The sequence below is a fragment of the Prinia subflava genome, chromosome 17 (genome assembly GCF_021018805.1).
Source record: "Prinia subflava isolate CZ2003 ecotype Zambia chromosome 17, Cam_Psub_1.2, whole genome shotgun sequence".
NCBI lineage: Eukaryota > Metazoa > Chordata > Aves > Passeriformes > Cisticolidae > Prinia > Prinia subflava.
Genome location: NC_086263.1, coordinates 7,794,613 through 7,816,046, shown reverse-complemented (window position 1 = coordinate 7,816,046; position 21,434 = coordinate 7,794,613). Strand labels below are relative to the sequence as shown.

General features: G+C 42.3%; 1 protein-coding gene across 1 annotated transcript in view; it reads right to left on the bottom strand.

Annotated features, from left to right (window-relative positions):
• Positions 1 to 19,672, bottom strand: part of ABCC1 (ATP binding cassette subfamily C member 1 (ABCC1 blood group)) — a 46,123-nt gene extending 26,451 nt beyond the window's left edge. The window contains exons 1-10 of the mRNA XM_063414876.1: positions 19,539 to 19,672; positions 9,232 to 9,408; positions 8,363 to 8,488; positions 6,979 to 7,116; positions 5,765 to 5,890; positions 4,326 to 4,387; positions 3,391 to 3,522; positions 2,138 to 2,365; positions 1,315 to 1,492; positions 424 to 585 (exon numbers count right to left, since the gene is read on the bottom strand). Coding sequence (XP_063270946.1) covers positions 424 to 585; positions 1,315 to 1,492; positions 2,138 to 2,365; positions 3,391 to 3,522; positions 4,326 to 4,387; positions 5,765 to 5,890; positions 6,979 to 7,116; positions 8,363 to 8,488; positions 9,232 to 9,408; positions 19,539 to 19,586 — 1,377 coding nt within the window. The 5' untranslated portion in view covers positions 19,587 to 19,672. The remainder of the gene's footprint in view (positions 1 to 423; positions 586 to 1,314; positions 1,493 to 2,137; positions 2,366 to 3,390; positions 3,523 to 4,325; positions 4,388 to 5,764; positions 5,891 to 6,978; positions 7,117 to 8,362; positions 8,489 to 9,231; positions 9,409 to 19,538) is intronic.
• Positions 19,673 to 21,434: the final 1,762 nt, after the last annotated feature.

The window sequence follows — 21,434 nt, the reverse complement described above, 5'->3', positions numbered from 1 at the left end:
ATACACACACAAATGTTTTAACACTTTCCACTTGCTGCTGATTTGACTGCTCTTCTGAAGAAGAGTCTGCCCAGTGCTGTGTGAACCACAAACAGCAAACATCTCATAAGGCTCCTCTGAGCACAGAGCCAAGAGCATTTTTATTCAATTCAAGGGACAAGTGAGATACTCCAGGTGCTGCAGTCCCCCAAAAGATGACAGTCCCCCTCTGCATCCTCCCCAAACGAACTCAGATGTGCAAATTCAGAACCTCCTGCTTCCTGCCTCACAGCAGTGACAGAAGCAGATCTGAATGGCTTCTTTAGAGACAGCATTTCCCACTCACTGCTGCAAGCCCTGCAGTGCTCTGAACAACAGCCCTGTGCAGTCACAGTCATGGAAGGAGCACACTGCCAAAGCCAGGAGACAACACACAGAGCTCACCCGCCACAGCAGGTACAGCGCCAGCAACACCTGGAAAGGGGCAGACCAAATCATGTTTATGTACGTGGCCAAGTCCATGAACCTCTGAGCATCCACAGACATCAGATTCACAATCTCACCCACAGTCGAAGTCTTCCTAGCAGAATTTGTGATAACAAGTGCCTATGTGTAGATAAAAAATAAAAAAACAAAACAATATGAGGACACATTTCATCATTTGCATTTTCTCCACAGAATTCAAGTGCATTACAGAACCACTTCTTTAAAATTTCAAGCAATCATTTTCCTCCTTTGTATTCTGTTTACCCTGTACACCTTGCAAAATGAAAGTTGTACAGTTTGAATCAATCAGCTGGGTTTAAGCTAACACAGAATAAAAGTCAATAAGCAAACTTTGGGCTATGGGCTGCTGGTTTTATTGCTTGGAGGTCATTTACTTGGTTTGTTACATGTTCCTGTTTTAGTGTAAGAATTGGAATCTTCATTTCCCATGACACATTTTTCTCACACAGGGCTATCAGTCCACAGCTTTCTAAAATGTTCCAGCTCATTCTAAGTTGAGATGGCACTGCTGGTAAATCCCAAATGAAGCTGTAGATGTAGATGTATCTTTAATTTCTGCACCAACTGAAGCACTGCACACCCCAAGTCTAAATTAGGAAAGTTTTCTTGACAGTGAGAAGAAGCGTATTAAGTAGCAAATTAGAAAACTGCCCAGGCTTAAAGGCTTTTATTTCCAAATGTGACATGCACTTATTTCTTTTAAGAGTTAAGAATCAGCATACCAGAGTCTCCTACCTTACTATTCAGACTTCAGTGATGCATTCTCAGAGTCACAAATATTGCATATTTGTAGTCACAGTATTGTTACATACTTAAAGAAACACCTACCTTCCGATAAATGACACCAACAATGGCTGTTTTGAGCCTCATTCCAGTTACAAAGCAAATATGAAAATACTGGTGAAGAATCAGTGTCTGAAGACAGGCACAAACAAACAGCAGCACTGTATAAAAGTAGCCTTGCCAGTTTGGGGCAGCTTTGTCATTTACAAAGTTGAGCAGCAATCTGTGGAGAGAGAATTGAGTTCTCTTGACAGGTGGAAAACAAATGTCATGGTTTCAGCCTGAGGTTATTTCAAACATTGTCCAGGTCATGCAAGCACCTGAGGTACCAAACTTAGACAAAACACAAACTTCTTAGAAACTGGAGATCATTTTGTATGAGCACACATCGCTCCCTCCTCAACACACCAGTCTGAAACATAAATAACACAGCTGACATGCACAGCATTCTCTTGGAGCTCCACTGAAAAGTCTCAAACCCCCTCCAGCTGAAATATAATCACTTGCAGATCCTTAACTTCATAGCTCAAAGCAATACAACCCCTCCCAGCCCCTCAGCTCCCTGTGGCATCACACACTTGATGTGTAGGCACAGAATAATTACAGATTAGAACTGAGTAAACTCTCCTTCTATTGCTGATTATGTTCCTGTCCTGCCTTCCTGGTGCTGAAAAGGAAAAAAGGTCAAACATTTATTGCATGACATTGTAATTTGAAAACCAATGGGCCAAAATCCTGTTTGTCCATGTATGACATCTCCTCCTCGTGGTATCAGCTCAAGGCAAAGCAGCTTGGGGAATGAAATACCAGCATGTTTTAAATCCTGTTCACATACTTTTAATACAGTAATAAAGTATATAGGTCTTACTTCAGAATTGCTGGGCCTGCAAACATCAAGAGATCATGTGCAGCTTTAAAAAGGAAGCTCATGAGAAAATATGGTCCAAAGGTTTTGTATAGCACCTTGAATAAAGATGCTTCAGAGCTCTTCTGAGATGGTTTTATAATCAAAGCTTCAACCTCTTCTGTCACGTCACCATTTGAGTCGCCTGATTTTTGCTGCTTTTTGGGTGCATATAACATGTTTAGTGGTTGCCTGAAAAAAGATTAGGTAGAGAATATAGCCTTTATTCAAGCATAAAGCCAACTGGAAAAATGTTCACTATACAAATGAGATGTAAAGGAGCTGCTCATTGTGATTCTTAACAGTTTAACTGAGTTTTACTGTCAAACATTTTTAATCATACAACGTAACTAAATGAGTTGGCTGTTCAGAAATGGCTTTCTTTGCTTGGATAGGTAACATTGCTGTAAATCTCTCCCTTAAGTCTGCCCTGGGGAATGAGGAATAGAGCTGTAACTCACAAGCTTAAAGAGCACAGGACATTATTATCCTAGAACCCAGTATGCTGAACTTTAATCAAAATCAATGCTTCACTGTACTGTCAGAGTTTAACAACTGAAGTCAGGCTAATGCCAAGACTTCCCAATGGACTGAACACATTCCTCTCTCACATCTGGCTTATGCTAAACTGCTGCTCTGAACTTCTGAGGACAAGCTGTATGTAAAAGGCACTGTGTAAGCAAGCACACAATTTTCCTTCAATGAAAAGGTGCTCCTATTTGCAGCAGCCAAGGATGATGAAAGCAGGATGGAGACTGCAGGCATGAAGTCTTTCTAATTTTAGTCATCTGGCTCAGATGCTCAGACTCCCTATATAGTCAAAAGAAAGGAGTAAGCTGCTCACTTTTACATCCTGAATTACCCTCCCGAGGCTTTGCCAACTACAGAGGGAGCCCAAGCTCCTAAATCACACAACAGAAGTTTGTGTCCAAACATTCCCCCCCGGGGAGAAAAACCACACATCAAAAGTCACAGGAATAAGTTTTGGATCATGAAAGACTAAGGGAAAGTCAATGCAGCTCTCCATAAATAAGAATCACAGTGCCCTGCTTGGTTCCTGCTCTCTGTGCACCCAAGGCCAAACACAGGCAGCCACAGGGGCCTCACAAAAGCAAGTTTGGTAGCAAATGACAAACACCTCTGAGCAGAGGCTGAGTCACTTGAGCTTTTAAACCTCTGTAGCCTGCCAAACTGAAAGCCAGGATAACTGAACTTACCTCTTGGTCTTTGACCACTCTTTTGCCCAATTTCTAGCCAAACCTGGCACTATTTCCTCTGATTTGTCCTCTTTATTTAATGACCACAAATCCTTGGCTTCTAAAGGGCTCCGATAACCCTGAATCATCAACCTGTATTGGAAAGATCAGCAATATTTAAATTTAAACACTAGAAATGTTTGTGTATACACAGAGATAGACATATAGATACAGCTGCACAGCCCCAGAACAGAGCCAGGATTAGTGCCTGCAGCAACACAGGTCCAGATGCTAAAACACACATCCTCCTGTCTTTACTGGGAGAACAAGATACCAAAACTTCTAAGGATCCAGGATATGCCACTGAATTCAAATTCCAGGGAAAATAAAAGAAAGGATGAAGTGATCTCATTTGAAAATCAGCCAGGCAATTATATTCCCATGCCTAGCAAGTTTCAAAATCTTTATTAGCCTTTAATTTCACAAAGCAATTCCTTTCATCTAGCTTTCTGTTGGAACTCTGGCCAAGTACCAGCCACAACTATACACCAATATTATTTTACATGCTCCTGTGTTTTAGCTCACAAGTCATACAGCATGAGTAAAATTAAGTTAATGGAAAAAAAGAGCCTATTAGACAAAGAGAGGTAATAGTTTTCAATGTCATAGTTTCTAAATATAGCAGACAATTTCTCCTTCCTGTATTTCCCAAAGAATGCTTTTTTATTATATTCCTTCATCAAACATCTTAAATAGAGACTGGCAAAATTTCAAAGACTCTACAAAGGAAGTAAAAAAATGTATTAATCAAGTTTTTAAAAAAACTAATTTAAGCTATCTAGAAAACAAACAACCAAAATTGTTGTTGCATTATTATTCCTAATTTAACTCTGAAAGCAGGAACCTGAAGTGCCATCCAACTTGAACCTGTGCTTTATGCAACAGTTTGATCTTACCCAGTGATCCACCAGAATGTGATTCTGGAGAGGAAAGAAGCACTGAACTCTGGGCATGGATTCTAAAGGAGAGAAAAAGAAATCAGTCCACATACAGAATGACTGCAGGGCCAAGAGAAACAAGCAAAGCAGAAGAGATGTTTGTGCAACTCCTTTTGTTTACAGTATTTTTTCACATTACTAAAGTTGCCATTGATGCTGCTGAGAGCTTGTTCAGCTCCAGCAGAGCTGCAGGGCTGTCAGCAGCTCCAGCAGGGCACACAGGAATAGCAGTGCTCCATATCAACAACACAACAAACAGCTGAAGGAATTTCAGAGGCCAGTGCAGGCCATGCAGAGTCTCCAGTGCCCATGTCAATGCAAGGTATGCTGCCATATGAGGGCACAAATATGTTAATTGGGTTAGTTAATGAGGAAGGGAAAATTCAGTTCTCCTGTTCTAGCAGTGAAGTGCTGGGACTCCATCGACACAGATGCACAAATGAAAAAAAAATGTAATTCCATAAAAGCATCCCAAAACACCCCTTAGGAACCCTGCACCTCATTCATCAAATATGTATGGGAAACTAAAGTATCAATATACTCCCAATCTGGCTGGGTTCAAAGAGCACAAAGAAAGCCTGGGAGAATTTCAAAGGTATGAAAAGTTCATTTACTGGTAGAATTTCCCTGCACATTTCTCTCTTCCCTCTTTCAGAGCTCTGAACAGCATCTAAAGAATGCTAAACCTACTCCTCAGGCACAACAAACCACTGCTTTTACCATCAAACATTACTGAAGCAACTCAGTCTATCTACAAAAGTCACCAAACATCATTAAAGCATTGGAATTAAAAGAGCCAGAGCCAAGTGTTTCAAACATTTGCCATTTTTAACTCATGTTTGTGCAGCCTGGCTTCTCCTGTACTGTGTTATAATCTAGCTACACAAAACAGAGTCTTGTATTTCCCCTTTTTCACAGAATTTTTTTTTGCAACCTTTACAGGAAACAATAAGAGTACGTAACAGACAGATGATTTTGTTTCTTGGAAGGGGGTAAGAGTTTCACATTTCCAAAGTATCCAAACACTTGTGGTAAAATGATTGCAAACAAATGCAATACCATTAATTAGTGAATAAATAAGTGTTCAAAGTCAGAGAAGGGTGAGGGGGCAAAACTCTCAGTGTTCAGCCACTCCTGCTTTCCTGACAGAGAATCTTCTATTTCAGCAAATACAGGGCATACCTTCAACAGCACCAAAATGTAAAAATATTCTGAATTTTACATAAAATCATTGCTCTTTTTCTTTATATTTTTTAAATCTACTTGCAGGTGGAAACTCTAAGTTTAGGAGCCCACTAACTGGACTTGGTTTGCATAAAGCCCAAGTTTAAAACATATAAACATGTTAGATTACTTTTAAAATCTAAAAAATTTCTAATCTTTATAGACTCACTCACAGGATCATTTATTGTTTCAGAAAACAAAGGTGGTTGCTCTGGAAAACAACACAGGATGAGTTCTACTAATACCAGGAAAAAGTAGATGCAGAAGGTGCCAAAACGAAATGTATCCTCATCAGCACCCTGCAAAGGAAGGTAATAATAGTCCAGTTAGAAGGCTTGAGGAATTTATTTTAAATAACATGTTATGATTAAACAGAAAACAGCTCCTTACTGCAAATTCTGCAAACTACTCACCCCCATGCAAATTAAAGTCAATGTCTATTTTGGTAAAGGGAAGGTAATGAGAGGAGAGGATGTGAAAGACACATTTATTTTTATTCAATCACTACCATTAAAAGACAAGCATGAATTTCTCATGTAAAAAGTTCTCATTAACCCATGGTTTGTGCCAACACAGCCCCAGTTTGAGGTCAGTGTATTCCTTACAGGAGCAAGACATTTATGCACTGGGTAGCAATGACTATTGAAAGCAATTTTTTTAAAAATTAGGATACACACAGAAGATAAGATTTAGAGGAGCAGATTTTACGTTACACTTTGTGTGCAAAATTCAGAGGTTCTCTCACTTTTTAGACTGGGACTGATGTATAACATATAAAGCCAGAGAAATCAAAGCACAGGGATAGATGGACACACAACTCCAGTAAAATCCCATTCCCAACAGCTTGAAGACAAAAGTTGGCTGAAAGTTCTCAAAATTGCCAACACAGCTTAAAGGTTTCAAGAAACAGAAGTGCCATTTTCAGTAGCTCCACAGTTAGTCTGATATTTGAGGTGGTCTACAGGGCAAATTGGCATAAAAATATTTCACTTTGATTTTGTCCAAGCAGGTGAGAGCACAGCAGCACTGAACAAAGCGTTTCAGGAAATCCCCTGCAGAGTCAACAGGAAGGTGACGTCACTCCCAGCCAGAGCAGTTTGATATCAAAGATTACACAGAATTTGAGAGTACTCAAGCAAACACATCCGCTTTCTCCAACAGCCAACCCAATTTTCTTGCCAAATCCTGCTACAGTTAAATTCACTATGAATTTATGAGCATTTCAAAACAGAAGACATTAATTCTTGCTTCCTTTGCTGTTACAACCCAAGGAATGAAGGTACACTAAATGAATCATTAACTGATTTGACTGGCATAATTACCAAGCACCTACTCTATCAGTGCAGCATTTAGGATTATTTAGTGAATGAGGCTAAAAATCACTTACCGTATTTAAGGCATGTTTTATTTTGGATATAAAAATCAGTGTGGCACATAACAATGAGATGAACCAGAAGATCGTCATTACACCTGAAGACTGGACTCCTTTTATTCTTTCATATTGTATTAAAAATGTGGCCAGCAACTGTAGATAAACAAGGTGAAAACATAGTCACAAATTAAGTTTTACAGTATGTTATGCACATGTACAAGGTATCATGCTAAAGTCTGATTATTCAACATTTCTAATACAGTATCTCCCAGACCTTGTAAACCCCTGGAATTTTAAATGCAATTCAAAAATACATTTAAATAGGAAATTCTCTCAGTAAAGATAAGGAGTGGACAAAAAAGGAAAAAGGAATATGCATTACCTAGAAATAAACAATCACATACAAAAAAGTACTGTCAAAAGCTGCCAACCTTTACTTCTCTGATTCTATATCACAAATCAACATGGAATTATGGCATTTCCTGGCTAGTTTATTTAAAAATAAATAGATTTTTTTTGCATACAAGCCACAACACCAAACAACACTGACCAAGTATTAGTCTCTTTCTGTATTTTGCGTGTTTTCAGAGTCCTTTAGGAAGCTGGTACATCTCACTTATCTACTGCAACATGCATTTTCAATCAGCCTGAGGAAAGCTTGACAGTGTCATTATTACATGACCACAAACTACTTAACAGCTCTTGCATTTGTCAGTATGTTTGAGGGCTGTTTGGGGTTTTTGTTTGGTTGTTGTAGGGGTTGTAATGTCCCCTTAAGCACCATGTTTAGTCACTATGTTCCAGCTCTGAGATAAACCTAAGGCACCTGACAGCAAATGACTAGCAAGGCATCTTCCTGGAAATGCAGCTTGCAGGGATTTTGGTGTGAAAGCAGAAAACCCCAGCACATCTAGGTCAAAGGAGGGAGCTGGGGACACCTGGGTGACTTGTGGCTTTCCAGGCTTTCCCCTGTGCCATCAAAGATCACACACACTCAGTGTTATATGAGAGTCTGCAATGAGATACTTCACCAATCTCCCCCCAAGTTCAGTGGTTTGTGTTAATCTAGGTTGAATCAGCTCTCTTGAGCTGATTTCTCTACCCATGCCTGAGCCAAGCCATTAAATGGATGCTAGCTCAGGCCCACCAAAGAAAGACAACTGAAACTGCCTTGGGTGCTGATGTGCCACACACTGAGCACAGACAGGTGAGAGTCTGCTTTTTCTCATTTCTAATTAAAAGAAAGCAGGTATTTTAGAGTCAATATTTCACAGCTCAACTACACAATAAGTCTGTATATAAAGGCTGCAGCTTAAAGGATTGCAGCACTGTGAATAACACCAAGATGGTGTTATTGCTTACAGCTCTGCATGGACAACGGCCAAGCAGAAGAACTTACCATTGTTATACCCAGTACTGTAGGGCTAACGAGAAAAAATGGAGCTTGAAAAATATTTCGACTTCTTTCCCAGAAAGAGTAGAAAAGGTCTGCCCAGCAGACTATCCACAGTATTAAGCCCAAAGCCTGCAATAAAAAAAGTGTCTTTAATACATCAATTCACAAAGATAATGTAGCACAATATACAGGTGAACACTAGAGATTTGTGTTAGAAGGAGCCATAATCAGATCATATAATTTGGACAATTCTACCACATGCACAGAAGAAAAGCAATTTGGCTTTAATTACTGAATTCCTACTAGAAGAAAAAAGTTTACTGATTTTTAATACCATGTAATTCAGTCTATTGTGAAGCAGAAAGCTCCTGAATAACATCCTGGAGAGAAAAAAACCCTCTCCAATACACCATGTTATTACAGCCCTTCTTAAAACTTTGCACTTATTCTACAGGGAAGAAAAAAACCAAAGACATTGAGAACACATTTCAAAATAGAAGTGGAACAGAACACCTGCAGCAGCTCTAGAAATGTAGGCTGTGTACCTTAAAAAGCTGACAGGACAATAAATTCTTTTATGATAGAAATAAGGGTCTTGAGATTGAGTTGCCTTAAAACATTCTTCTCCAGCTGGTCTTTAAATGGATTTGCATGTTTGTTGCTATGCCAGGGTAAATTTCAGAAAGTCTAATAAAAGGGCAATGGAAACAGGAAGGGCTGGGAAATCAAACACAAGCAGAACAAATAAGTTATACCTGAAGTGTGCACACAGGTCAAGACTGATGCTCAAAACAATGCAGTGCTAAAACACAGCTGAAAAGAGATTCCAGTTTCCAAACCAGGCTGGAAGGTCTGGTTTCACAGTCACGTACCGTTTTGGCTTTGTTAAGGGTTGACACTTGGATGTAGCCCCTGTCATGATGGCGAAGGTACAGGAAGTACACTGGGAAGCAGAGCCACAGGTAAATGCAAGGAATCCAGACCAGGACTGTGTTCTGAAAGCACAGGGTGAAGTCTGGATCTTCTGTGTGCCATGTCAGATTCCAGTTCTGGGGAAAGAAAACAGGCCAAGTTACAGAAAAAGCCAACATTGAACTTTAGTATTTGAAAATCAGAAATAGGAACTCAGAAAAAAAATCAACAACAATTTACAACTGCTCTGAGTTAGCAAAATCTCTCGCAGCAAATTTTACCTTAAAGTCATTGACCTCGCTGAAAAATTATCACATGCAACACTTTCTCTCAAGTGCTGTAGATTTTTGACTCTCCGACAGAATAATGCAATGCACAATATTGCAGCTGTAGATGGACTGCAATTATTCAACAGCCAAAGCATTGCTCCCAGGCTTCTGTTCAAAAATCACTGAGCCAAGAGCAGCAATCCCATGCCCAAAGGCTTGTTGATTATAGTGTTAACTTCTCACTGGCAAAGCATTTTTTCAGGCAGTTGCACAGCTTACACTACACAAAACACCAGTACCACCACTGGGACATGATGTCAGTAATCCTGCTCCTCTATAAAAGCCTGAGGTGGTCACTGAAACAGGTGCCATTATCCACATTTCATAGATGAGGAAACAGAACCAAAAGGAGCTGGAGTGCCTGGTCCCTTTATTCCAACATCAAAGCCAAAGCAGATCCCACTGCTCAGAACCACCACACTTTGATCCTTGTTTGTCCCCTTGTTCCACTGAATAAACAGCTTCAAACACAAAGTGAACACAGATCTAAAGAGGAGCGGAAGATACCTTTTCCTTCCCCATTTCCCCCAATTTCTATCAGAATCCAGAACTTGATACAACAGACAGCATACACCGGACACCCAGCTGTAATTTTCCTCCTCTAATTCCACAGCATTCTAAAAATTCTCACTCCATATAATTTTTTTTTTTTTTTACAAAATCTCTGAGCTTACCTACAGCAAATTCAAGGGAATTAACACTGGTAGAAAGTCAGAATGCCCAGTTATGTTTGACTGTGTCTGTGTAGGGGTCACAGCTTGTTTGTGACAAGGCAGTGGCTGTGAGACGCTGTGGGCAAGCCACATGCTTACTGAGTTTCCTGAGTGCATAACTCATCAGAAAATTCAGCTGAGTCATCCTCAGCCACCACACAAATGCTTTTGGCTTTCCGAGTCTCAGCTGCTCTATACAGCACAACAGCCAAGAAAAAGTCTTATGACTCTGCAGAACAGTTTACAATTCACAAATTAAGATAGCTATAAGATTATACAAGTAAATCAACAGGATGTAATCAGCTTTACAGGAAACAAACAAAAGCACGTCAGTGCTTTTACTGAGTAAACTTTAGGAGATCTACTGTTTAGAAGGTTAACTTATTTTTCCCTGTTTGTAAATGCTTGCTATAAAATTAATCTGGCAAATACCAGCGAGGTCAGGGCAGCAAGGCAGGTCACTGCCACGTGGCAAAATAAAAGCAAGAAGTGCTGTATGCATGACTGCTATGCATACTGGCTGGAGGATATTTAAAAACGTGCAACCTTCCATTTGACTTTCATATTTACAAGGTATCTGGAGGTGTTTGTTTCTGCATAAAAGGCAAGAGAGTGCCATGCAATGGTACTTCAGGGTTCAGAACAGAAACGTGGGACAAATGGGCAATTTTGGGCAAGACTTCTGCTAGTATTTAACAGCAACATCAGTTCTTTCATATGTTTCCAGGATTGCACCCAGAAGCTGCTGGTATCAAGTAGGAGCATGCAGAGCTTTAAAAACACTTCTCTGTACAAAAGAAATGGCAGCACACAGGTGAGATGCAGAAGCCACTTCCATTTGACATTTATCTCAGGTGGCAAAAGGCAAGGAACAAGAGGCACGGGGGGCACTGGAGGGACACACCAAGCAGGCAGGGACTGCCTGTGGGACACATCAGCAGCAGGCTCTCAGCATGAACAGAGCTGGGATCCCCCTCAGTGGGCAGAGCCAAGAGCAACTCGATCCATTATAAAAGGCAGGCATGCCCTAAATTCTGCATGAAGGACACCACAGCTTTAGGAGATTCCACTGCAGCTGGAAAACGTGTCACTCTCATCATGCAGCCAGCATTCACATTTAAATTACAGGTTTAGTTACACAAGTCTAGGCTAGTTCTGCCAGTGGAAAGTACACGCTTCTCCTTTGCTTTATAGAAACACAGTTTCGGGCTTATTTCCTTCACAAACAAAATGCAGAAACACTCACTGAGGCAGAACTTTGTATTTCACAGACATCAATTATCAAATTAATGACTTTTTCCTGACTCAAGTTTTAGAAACACTGTTTTAGCAAGTTCTATTAAAATATGAAGTTACTCCATTTTTCTCAGCTCAAAGATTAACAATTTTTACTCTAACCAATCATTTAACTCTTCTACTTTGCAAAATCACATCAAATGACATACAAATACTGAAAGCCTACACAAGCTAGCCGCCTCCTGCTATAAAGGAAGAGGAGGAAAAAAGGGGAATAAGGTCCACAGCTGTTAGACTGGAAGCAGCCTTTATTTTAAGCTGTGACTGCAGGAACCCACAGCAGAAGAAACAGTCTGATCTTTGCTCCTTTCTTGGTAGATGTTGGGAGAGATACACTTTGGCTTAGTTTTAGTGACGTCCAGAAGAACCATATCTCAGATGCTAAATAGCTTCTGGTTGGCTTTTCTTTTCAAAAATTCCTTAACATTTTTAAAGTTTCCCAGAATAGCAGATGGGTATTTTTAACTTTACCTGACCTATTTCTCAGTTTTCATTTCTACCATCAGCACTATGATTCAAAAATACCAGTCCACAGTTCTAGTGCCCTGTAGCATGTTTTCTCTCACAAAAAAACCTTCCTATCATATCTGAAACGAAACCCTCTGTCTACAAGCAAGGCAGAAAAAATGCTTGGCATTCCCCAGAATCAAGTGGATCCATTCACAGGTATACCAATTACTTAACAGTGCATAAAACCTAGGAAAATTAAGAACTACACTAATTCCTGTCTAAAATTTCAGGAACAGGCAAGATAAAAGCATTGGCAGTAGAACTGTAAGATGAAGTTGCAACACAAAAGGCCAGTTATTCTGCCTTTGCTGAGGGAAGACAGCCCAAGGACAGCTGTATGCCTCTGGTATGGCTAATCTGAGGAATAACAGGATTTGATGCTGGCTGCCTCTCCTGGCAGCCAGGAAAGGCTGTCAAGTGAGCAGCCAGCGGTTGCTTGTTCTCACATCAATAATCCCACTTGACCCACAGCATATTTTAAAATTCTCACTGGCAGAAAAGGAGAGACCCAAACTGCTTGGTTTCATGCCTGCTGTGTGTGAGCGTACTGGAGATGCAGGCTGCCAGCTACACTTAAATCCACCTGCATGAACCAAATTGTGACTGAAAAGTGACTTAAAACACTACCACACAGCTATGTAAAAAATTAAATTACAAAACCACACTGGAATCTTAACATCATGGTCAACACTTACTCCTTCCAATGGAGTTTGACACTGACATCGTGTACCCACTATTCAGTATCAACCACAGAAGAACCACCTCCCTTTGGCACCAAGATAAAGTTTCTCAATCTTATCTCCCCAACAGTAAAAGACTTTCTGTTTAATGCAATGTTTACATTTAGTTGAGTGAAAGTAATTAGCTCTCTCAGGCACTAACACTGTAATTGCAGCTGACAATCTTCATTATAATAGCATCATCACTTTCCCACTGAAATAGGAAGTCTTACAATCTGCCAGCTCTAGATACAGGATTGAAAAGTCTCCCAGTGTAGCACCTATAAAACCATGAGCAGACTGAACCACTCTCTCTCAGTGCAGGCTAAAAGCCAATGGCCTCGTGACATCTATCTGGGACAGCAAATTTCCTGCCTCTCCCCAGACAGATTTGGCAGATTTGGCTGAGCCTACAAAGCAAAAGTAGTGCTGAACAGGACCTCTCTCTTTAGGGCTGCTTTAAAGGAACTCTGACATTGCTTTGAAAAAGTCCCTGATACCTGATAATGCCATCTTTGTTCTGCCATTCAGGTTTTGGAGTCGGATCATGAAACCTGTGCTGAGGCTCACCATTTGTCAAAGAGCATATTTAGAATGGACCCTAAACAAGCATGATCACGGCACAATCCTCACCAGCACCAGATTTGCTCTGCTGTGCTTACTGCTCACACTGCATCACAGGGTGTGACAAGTTGCTAAGGCAAGCAACAGGTATTTGTACAAGAAAAGTACTCCAGAATCCCTACAAAAGTTTTCTAGCTCAGATTCCCAAAATACCACGTGCAGACTGAGACCTCAGAAAAGGTAAGACACCATACCTCTCCTTCATATCAAATTCTGACATCTAAGCTTTATTCTTAAAGTATCCTAATGTTGTCAAAGACAAGATTGTTAGAGCAAGAAGTGGGAAAGTTACAAAAAATAATAATCGCATAATAAACAAGGGTCCTAAATTTTTTTATAATTTCTATAAAGAGGATTTAGGGGGGGAAAACACCACTGTTTCTAGTGACAAGAAAATGCCCTTAATTTCTCATAATATTTTCTATTAGAAATGCTTTTAGCAAGTTATAAATGGTTTAAATTTACGTTCTCAACAGTAATGACTTACATAAGGCAGATTTGACTTGTTCAAGACAAGGAAAAGCCTCTACCTTCCAATAACTGAACTGGTCCTGAACTTAAATCAGGCATCTGTACCTCCTTGTTCCAAACCCACAAATTATTATTTCCTAATGTTTACAAAAAGTTGAGATCCTTTATTATAGAAAGCATTGCATCAGCTGGAACTTGTGTAAAATTCCAAGAAAAAAACATATCTTTTGCCTTTTTTTTCCTTTAGCCTAAAATAACAAGCAAGTGCTAACAAATTGCCACAGAAAGGACGACCTGCACCTGTGGAATTTACAAGAGCTGAGCTTTGTAATCTAAGAAGCCAAAAGCCACCAAACTATGGCTATTTTTTGTGTCAGAGAAACTTATAACAGATTATATTAGCACTTGCAAAATTAAAATTTAGCCTCTCTCTACAGACAATGCTGCATTTCCAAACCCTGGCATATCTGCAAGTATCGTGACAAAACATTTGGCCACTTAACAAAATATTTACCACTTCTGGTTTCAGAACCTAAGGATCATTTTTACCCTCCTGCAAAGTTTTTCACTGAAATCCCTGTTACCTGAAAGGATACAAGAAAAGGATTCCTGCTCTTATCTCCTTGCACCGAACACAGGGCTTCTGCTTAATAATGCAACAGCTTGTACCTTGAGTTCAAATCAAAGTTTGAACACATCTGGGTAATAATCTTACCACGAGACGAAGGTAACAGCTTAAGTTGGGATAAACTGTATCTGAAGCTACCACAAATGCAAAGAGTGGGAAAACAGTAATGCAAGGAATTCTGACTCTATTAAAAGTAAGCAAAAGGTCAGCACCCGGCAGTAGCTTTTTAGAGATGTGACCCAGGGTGACTTCAGCCAACCTGGGCTGACCTTCACTCAGCCCCAGTACAGCACAGTGTTTTAATGTAAACTGCATTGTAATTGCATGAAACAGCACAAGTTATTCAGGCATTTTGCAGAGTTTTTTTTCCCCTCATTTAACTTTTCTGAGCAATTCTGAGTTGCCAGCTGTAGAATGACAGGTCATCTGTTCAGAAAATCCCCATCAACAACAGATTATCAGGCTTAATTTCCCTGTATTTTCCTTAGATTGATCTGTTCTGGCTCAAGGGATATCCATTTCATTTCTAATCTAAGTTTAATTTTTCTGTGAACATTTAGATCCCTGTTCATAAATGGAAGAAAGCTGACAAATAAGCCTCTGGCTTTCATCACTAAAAAACACAACACATGAGAATCATGCAATCTGCTGTTAATTACAATAATGCACCATTTGTGTAAAGGTTTCCTTGTTTATCACTCTGCTACTCCTCCTGCTGTGCACGTATGACCTTCCTGTGTCAGCAACATAAGCAGTTCTGTGACCTGCACGCTCCTTAGCAGAGACTAAACCCAGAGCTTTTATCAAGCTCACCCAGTGCCCTCCCACAGCACCTCCAAGCCCCTCCCTAGCTTTGCCACAAACACACTGAAAAAGCACCACAGACATATCTTACAGAGCAAAGAGCTGCAGTTCCAAGAGACGTGCCAGCTCACTGCCTATCTGACGTGTGACGGCACAAGGCACGGATCTTCAGAACACCAAACTGCTCCTTACATAAGAACACTGCTTTTTCTTCACAAGTTCAGAAGTCTATTTCGGTAAAACTACCGGTGTCCTCATAAATAACAAGCACAGCAGCTGTCTATGTCACACAGTATCGCTTCACAAATGTCAGTTAGTAACTGCAATGCATTAAAGAATATTAATACTTTCTTTTTTCTAAATAAAATTCTATCAAGCTACATTATGGATCTCTCCCACTACAACAATGTCAAACAAATACAAAACATAATGTCTTTGGACAAACACTAAGAAAATACATTTATTTAGGCAGATAAACATGCCCAGAAAGCCTCAGACAGAACTCTACACAATGGCAAAGGAGGCAAAGCCTAACCCCTCCAAGTTGGTCCCTAGATTTTGTGTGAGGTTCTGCCTCACCTTCACTCACCCAGTGTGCTTTTCTTCTGTAGTTTGTTTTCACACAAAAAGTGCTAAACCTAGCACAATGTGTGGATACCCCTTCTTTACTAACAGTGAAGAGACCTCAAAAAGCTTCCTGAACAAACAGGGAAGAAACAGGCCAGGGTTTACACAGCCAGAGATACAGCTTGAATCATTACAGGACTCTGTTTTCAAAACAGAACAGAGAAGCTGAAAACTTGCTTTTTTCCTAGAAGGGATTGCAATTACTTGCTTTCAATCATTTCTCAACAATGAAAAGCCCAACTAGAAAACAGTAGAAAAAAATTCTGCTAAATTTCCACTGAAATAAAGAACTTTTATCTAAATTATTTAAAAAACATAGTCTGCCTGTGTGCAACATGATAAGATAAATGGTTTTTATAAATATAAACCATTTATCTCACATTCCCTTAAGTATAAGCAAGAACCTCAAAAGTTTCAGATGCATATTTCCCAATTCTTTTTCATAAAACCCTATCGAGAGCTTTGAAATCTCGAAGTGTCACAGAAACTGTTAACCTCTTCCTTCAGCAATTTCAAACATGAAAAGACTTCTCTGAACATGACACCGCAGAGTTTACAAGCTCTGAAAAAAACTGAAACCAGGATTTTATTCAAAGAAAAATCAGTAGATTACTTCAAAATGCGCATGCACTGAGACCACCAACTGTGCATGTGCAGATATCTCCAGACAGGCAGGTCAGGAGGCCAAAGTGTACTGTGAGTTCTGCATCTGCTGTGACACTTATCCTGCTTACCTGCCACCACGGGGCTCCTCACCCTGCTTCACCCCTGCGACTTTGTGTGCTGCCACTGAAACAAGGCAGGCTGTGCTCACACAGCAGTGATATTCCAGCCAAAGCTATCTCAGGGTGCCAGGTCACAACAGAGTTTTACAGCTTGGACAGGCCCTTACATTCACTGGACTGGAATGCAAGTAGTGCAAAACGTTACCCCAACTCCACTACAGTTTTTCAGGCTTTTACTGTTATCAACAGCTATCGGTAAATAGTAACTCATCTTGCACAGCTGTACCTTTCTTTGTATTATGGATGGAATATTCATTCCAAGACATTCAGTGATGCTAAAGCAAGCAAGGGTTAACAGTACTTGTCTAAAAAGGGAGTCTAGTTCAAAGGAAGCAAGATGCAGTAAAGTTCTATAAAAGAACTATAAGCAGTAAAATCTGATTGCAGTGAAGTTAACACACTGAATAGGGGCACAAAGATAGGTTAGACAGTGAGACAGAAAAAAAATAATGGAGTAAAGAAGATGGCAATCTTCCTTGGGTTGCTGACCTTTCAAAGTAAGTATTAAATAAAACCAATTTGTTTAATTCTCAGACAAGAACTTTCAACAATAACATTCCTTGGGCGTGCAAACAAGAAAAATCCTGGCCAGCAAAGCCTAAGAAGATTAGCATACAGTTTTAAGGATCCATTAGGTCCTTTCAGCCACAGTCTCCCCCACAATTTAAAACTGGGCTGCCCACAACTCAGGATCACCTTTGACAGAAAACATACCATCTCCTTGAAGCCAAGTTTGCCAGAAATCCCTCTGCTCCACTAGCAGGGCTTCAGGACCAACCAAAATATCTGATGCAGCCACCACAAGAATGCAGTAACACGTGCCACTGTGTATCCAGCTCTCACCCAGCTCCGAGAAGCACAAAAGTGCAGTCCAAAAGCCAGGAAGAACAGCAGCACAACCACAGGACATACCTAAAGGCCCAGTAAACACTGCATATACCCAGACAATTTCTGAAAATCCACCACAACTTCAGCTTGAAATAGCAGCAATAATGGAAATGTCAGAAAAATCAGCCAGAGTACCCATAAGCACCCGAAACAGCATTTCTACCCTCCCTTACTGGGAATGATGCAACAAAGTGGAAACCCAGTGTTACTCATGAAGACAAGTTCAGCATGAAGGAAGATTTTTCCAGGCACATCCAACCCTCACTGAAATGCACAATTATTCTTCTGCAGGATCAGAAGAACCTAGAAATCAAACAACCACACCCATAGGGCCTTTAGCTGGAAGAAATGAAAGGCAGAGTCCATGTGATTTGGAGAAGGATGACAGATCCCAAAACGCTGGGAATCAATGCAACTAGTGGAAAAAAGTATGGAGTAGTTTTTACAAAAAATACCAGAAATGGCTGTAATACACATGACAACAGTTTTCCTACTAAAAGAATCTGCTGCCAGAAATGCTATATAAACTAGTTGCTTCCAACATACTAAATGTAGTTCTTGTAACATCTAACCTGATGTTACACTTCCACAGCTCAAAGAATGAGCTGGCAGCTCTTTTTGCACAATCCTACTACTCTCTCAAGTCGGGTTTTCCATAAACTTATTCTGAAACATGTATTCTCTTAAGCCCTCCAAATGAAAAGTCATTCTAGGGAAGAGAAAAAAAAAGTATAATGACAAGTCACAATTTAGCCAGTTCTGAAAAACCTGAGAAATAGCAGAAAAGATATATTAGTATAAGCAATATAAAAGCAAGTTAGCAGAGTCACTTTTGATCAGCTGGAAAAAACCTAAATGTCTTAGTCTTGGTAATTTTAAAATATCTACTCAGTAATATACTAAGGGTTCTTGAGATAAATAGTACAATGATATTTATTGAGACATCTGATTCTATTTTATTTTTTCACTAGTCAGGCAACTCATTAGCTCAAAACTATTTGGCAAACATCCGATGAATACACAAGCAGTTCTTTTCCCTATGTTGACTTCAGTAGCTCTCACTCCACATTTATTTTCCTAACTTCCAGCTCTTCCCTTCATCCACACAGCCTCCTCCTATACACCAGTTTGCTCCCGGGATGAATTTTCCTGCGGTCCCAGCAGCCTCGCTGCCGCCAGGACCCGCACAGGAACCCGTGTCCCAGCTGAGCAAGACCCCACCGCAGCACGCCCATCGCTCACCTGTGCACAGCTGCCCTACGGCTCACACACAGCACCTGCGCTCACTGTTCATTAAGGCAGAGCGAAAATACTGCAGTACAAACACGCGATACAGCTGCGGAAAGCGTGGCCTCCCTCAGAGCGGGCACCGCTCTCGTGTGCCGCCAGACACCGTTATTGTTGTTACCGCACGGCCCCGAGGAGCGCGGCCGAGCGGCCAACGCGTGGGCAGGGACCTGCAGCGGCCCCTCGGGAGCTCGTTCCCACTCTCCGGGGCACGCATCCCCTCGCCAGTTCCCCTCTCCAAGCATCTCCCTGCCGGAAGCCCCGCACACGAGGCGCGCTCCGCCACCCGGCCGTGGGGACATCGCGCCCCGGCGGAGACCACGAGCGGCCGGCACGGCCCGGCCCGGCCCCTCCGCCGGCCCGCGGCCGCTCCGCGCCGGTGCCCACGCCCCGCACGGCCGGGGCGCACCGCAGCCCCCGCGCTCAGCCCAGGGCAGCGCCTGCCCCGCCGGCTCCCACTGCCCCGCTGCCGGGCCAGCCCCCTCGGGCTCCGTCACCACCCCAGCCCCACCCGGCCCCCCGCCATCCCTCCGTGCCGGTACCGGCAGCCGCCGCCCGGCCGCCGCGGCCCCGTCCCGCCGCTCACCCAGAAGGATTCGGAAGGGTCCCCGCCGCAGAAGCTCTGGATCCCCATGGAGCGCGGCGAGGCGACCGCGGGCTCCCGCAGCAGCGCTTCCCCGTGCACAGCTCTCCCGGCCGAGCGGCGGCGGGCGGGGCCGGGCCGGCAGCGCCAGCCCGGAGCCCTGATTGGCTCCGCGTCACGGGGATGCCGAGCCCGGCGCCGCCGCCGCCGCCCGCGCAGCCCAGCCCAGCCTCGGCGGGGCGGGGGCGGCTCCGCGCCGCGTGCGGCACCGGGGCTGCGCTCGCACCGGCGCCCGGCCCGCGGGGCCACCAACGCCTCGCATCGGCCCGGGAGCATCGGCCACAGTCCGACGCGTGCCTTTGTTCAACGTAGAAGTGCCCCGCGCCCCCGGCAGCGGACCCGGGGCGGAATCGCTGCCCCCGGAGCACCGCAGGCGCGCCCGCCTGCTCGGGTCAGCTGCCCAGCAACCTCCAGGGTCCTGCGCCTCCCACCCGCACCGCACCTGCCCGCCGGGCTGGAGCGGAGCCAGCGGTGGGCATGACGGCATCTCTCTCTCCGTGGCACTGTCCCGGCCCCTGGGAACAGCATCCCCACGTATCCGCCGAGGAGAGGTACCCATGCCCCGCTCAGAGGCACCCGGGCCCCGCGGGACTGAGCCAAGGCAGGGTCCTAGGGAAGGCCCCAGGGAAAACCTAAGCTCACCTTCAAACAGCTCACTTCTCAGCGTGAACCAGTTGTACTGGTTTCAATGCCTTAAACTAGTTCAAGTTGGCTAGCAGGAACAGAACCAAAACAACTTCATCCACAACCAGATTTGCATCAAAATATGGAGTAGTTGAGCTAACTGCACAGCCCTGTGGTTGCACTGGGTTGTGTCTCATGGTGCACTCTTCACATCCTATTTAAATGCACCAGTTAAATCCACAGTCACCTCGCCTGACTACTGTACCAGAATAGACCAGCTAGAGCATGGTGGTACATATGTAGGAATGGCATCACATGCTGCAGGAAATAGCAGGGTGGTTACATAGTACTCTACAGTAACATCTGAAATCTTTAATCACACAAACCTCAATTTAAAGTGCTCTTGTCCATGCAGGGCAATTATAGTAACAGACAAAGTTGTTAAAAAGAGACAAGTCTCGTTGGTTTAATGTATAACTTTACAAGCATCATCGCACATACAACAAATATATCACAGACTGCTTTATTCACCTGCACTTCCAGAGCTGCAGCTTCAGAGCTGTGCTAGTGGTGGCCAGTTTGTCCATCCGTCTGCAATATTTCTGTCTGTTCCCCCCGATCCCGCATTCTCAGGGCATCAGGTCAAAGAGCAGCAGCAGCAGCAGCTGAGTCCAGCCCAACCCAGCTCCCATCTGCATTGATGAATGGAGCAGAATCGTCACTGAAAGATCAAACCACACACATTTGGTCTCAGAAGTTCTACGAGTTTGTCAGTTTAACCCATACCTTAATCCGTACCATGTTAAAATCTTTATAGTATTGCTAGAAAACAGCTAAATGTTCAAGTGTGATTCTCTTTATATTTATATGCAAAAGACAGTAAATAATCATGAAGAGTGTCTAGAAAGATATATTTTTACTCATGTTTTTCTCAAGATATTACTGTAAGCTAAATTACTAACAAAGTTTAAGTTGCACATTCCCAATATTTTTCTTTCAGCCTCAGACTATCCCAATGTCACAAATTGTCATGCTCCATGTCTATGTTTCTCCTCAGATAATGATTCCTGGATTTCCACCTGAAACTAGTTCTCTTCAGTTCTCTTCCAATTAACTCTATTTCCTTGTAAACCAAAGCACAGTCAAAATAAAGAGTAAATAATTAATGTGAGAGGAAGCAAAAGAGTTCAGAAGAAAAATGTAAGATTCAAAATA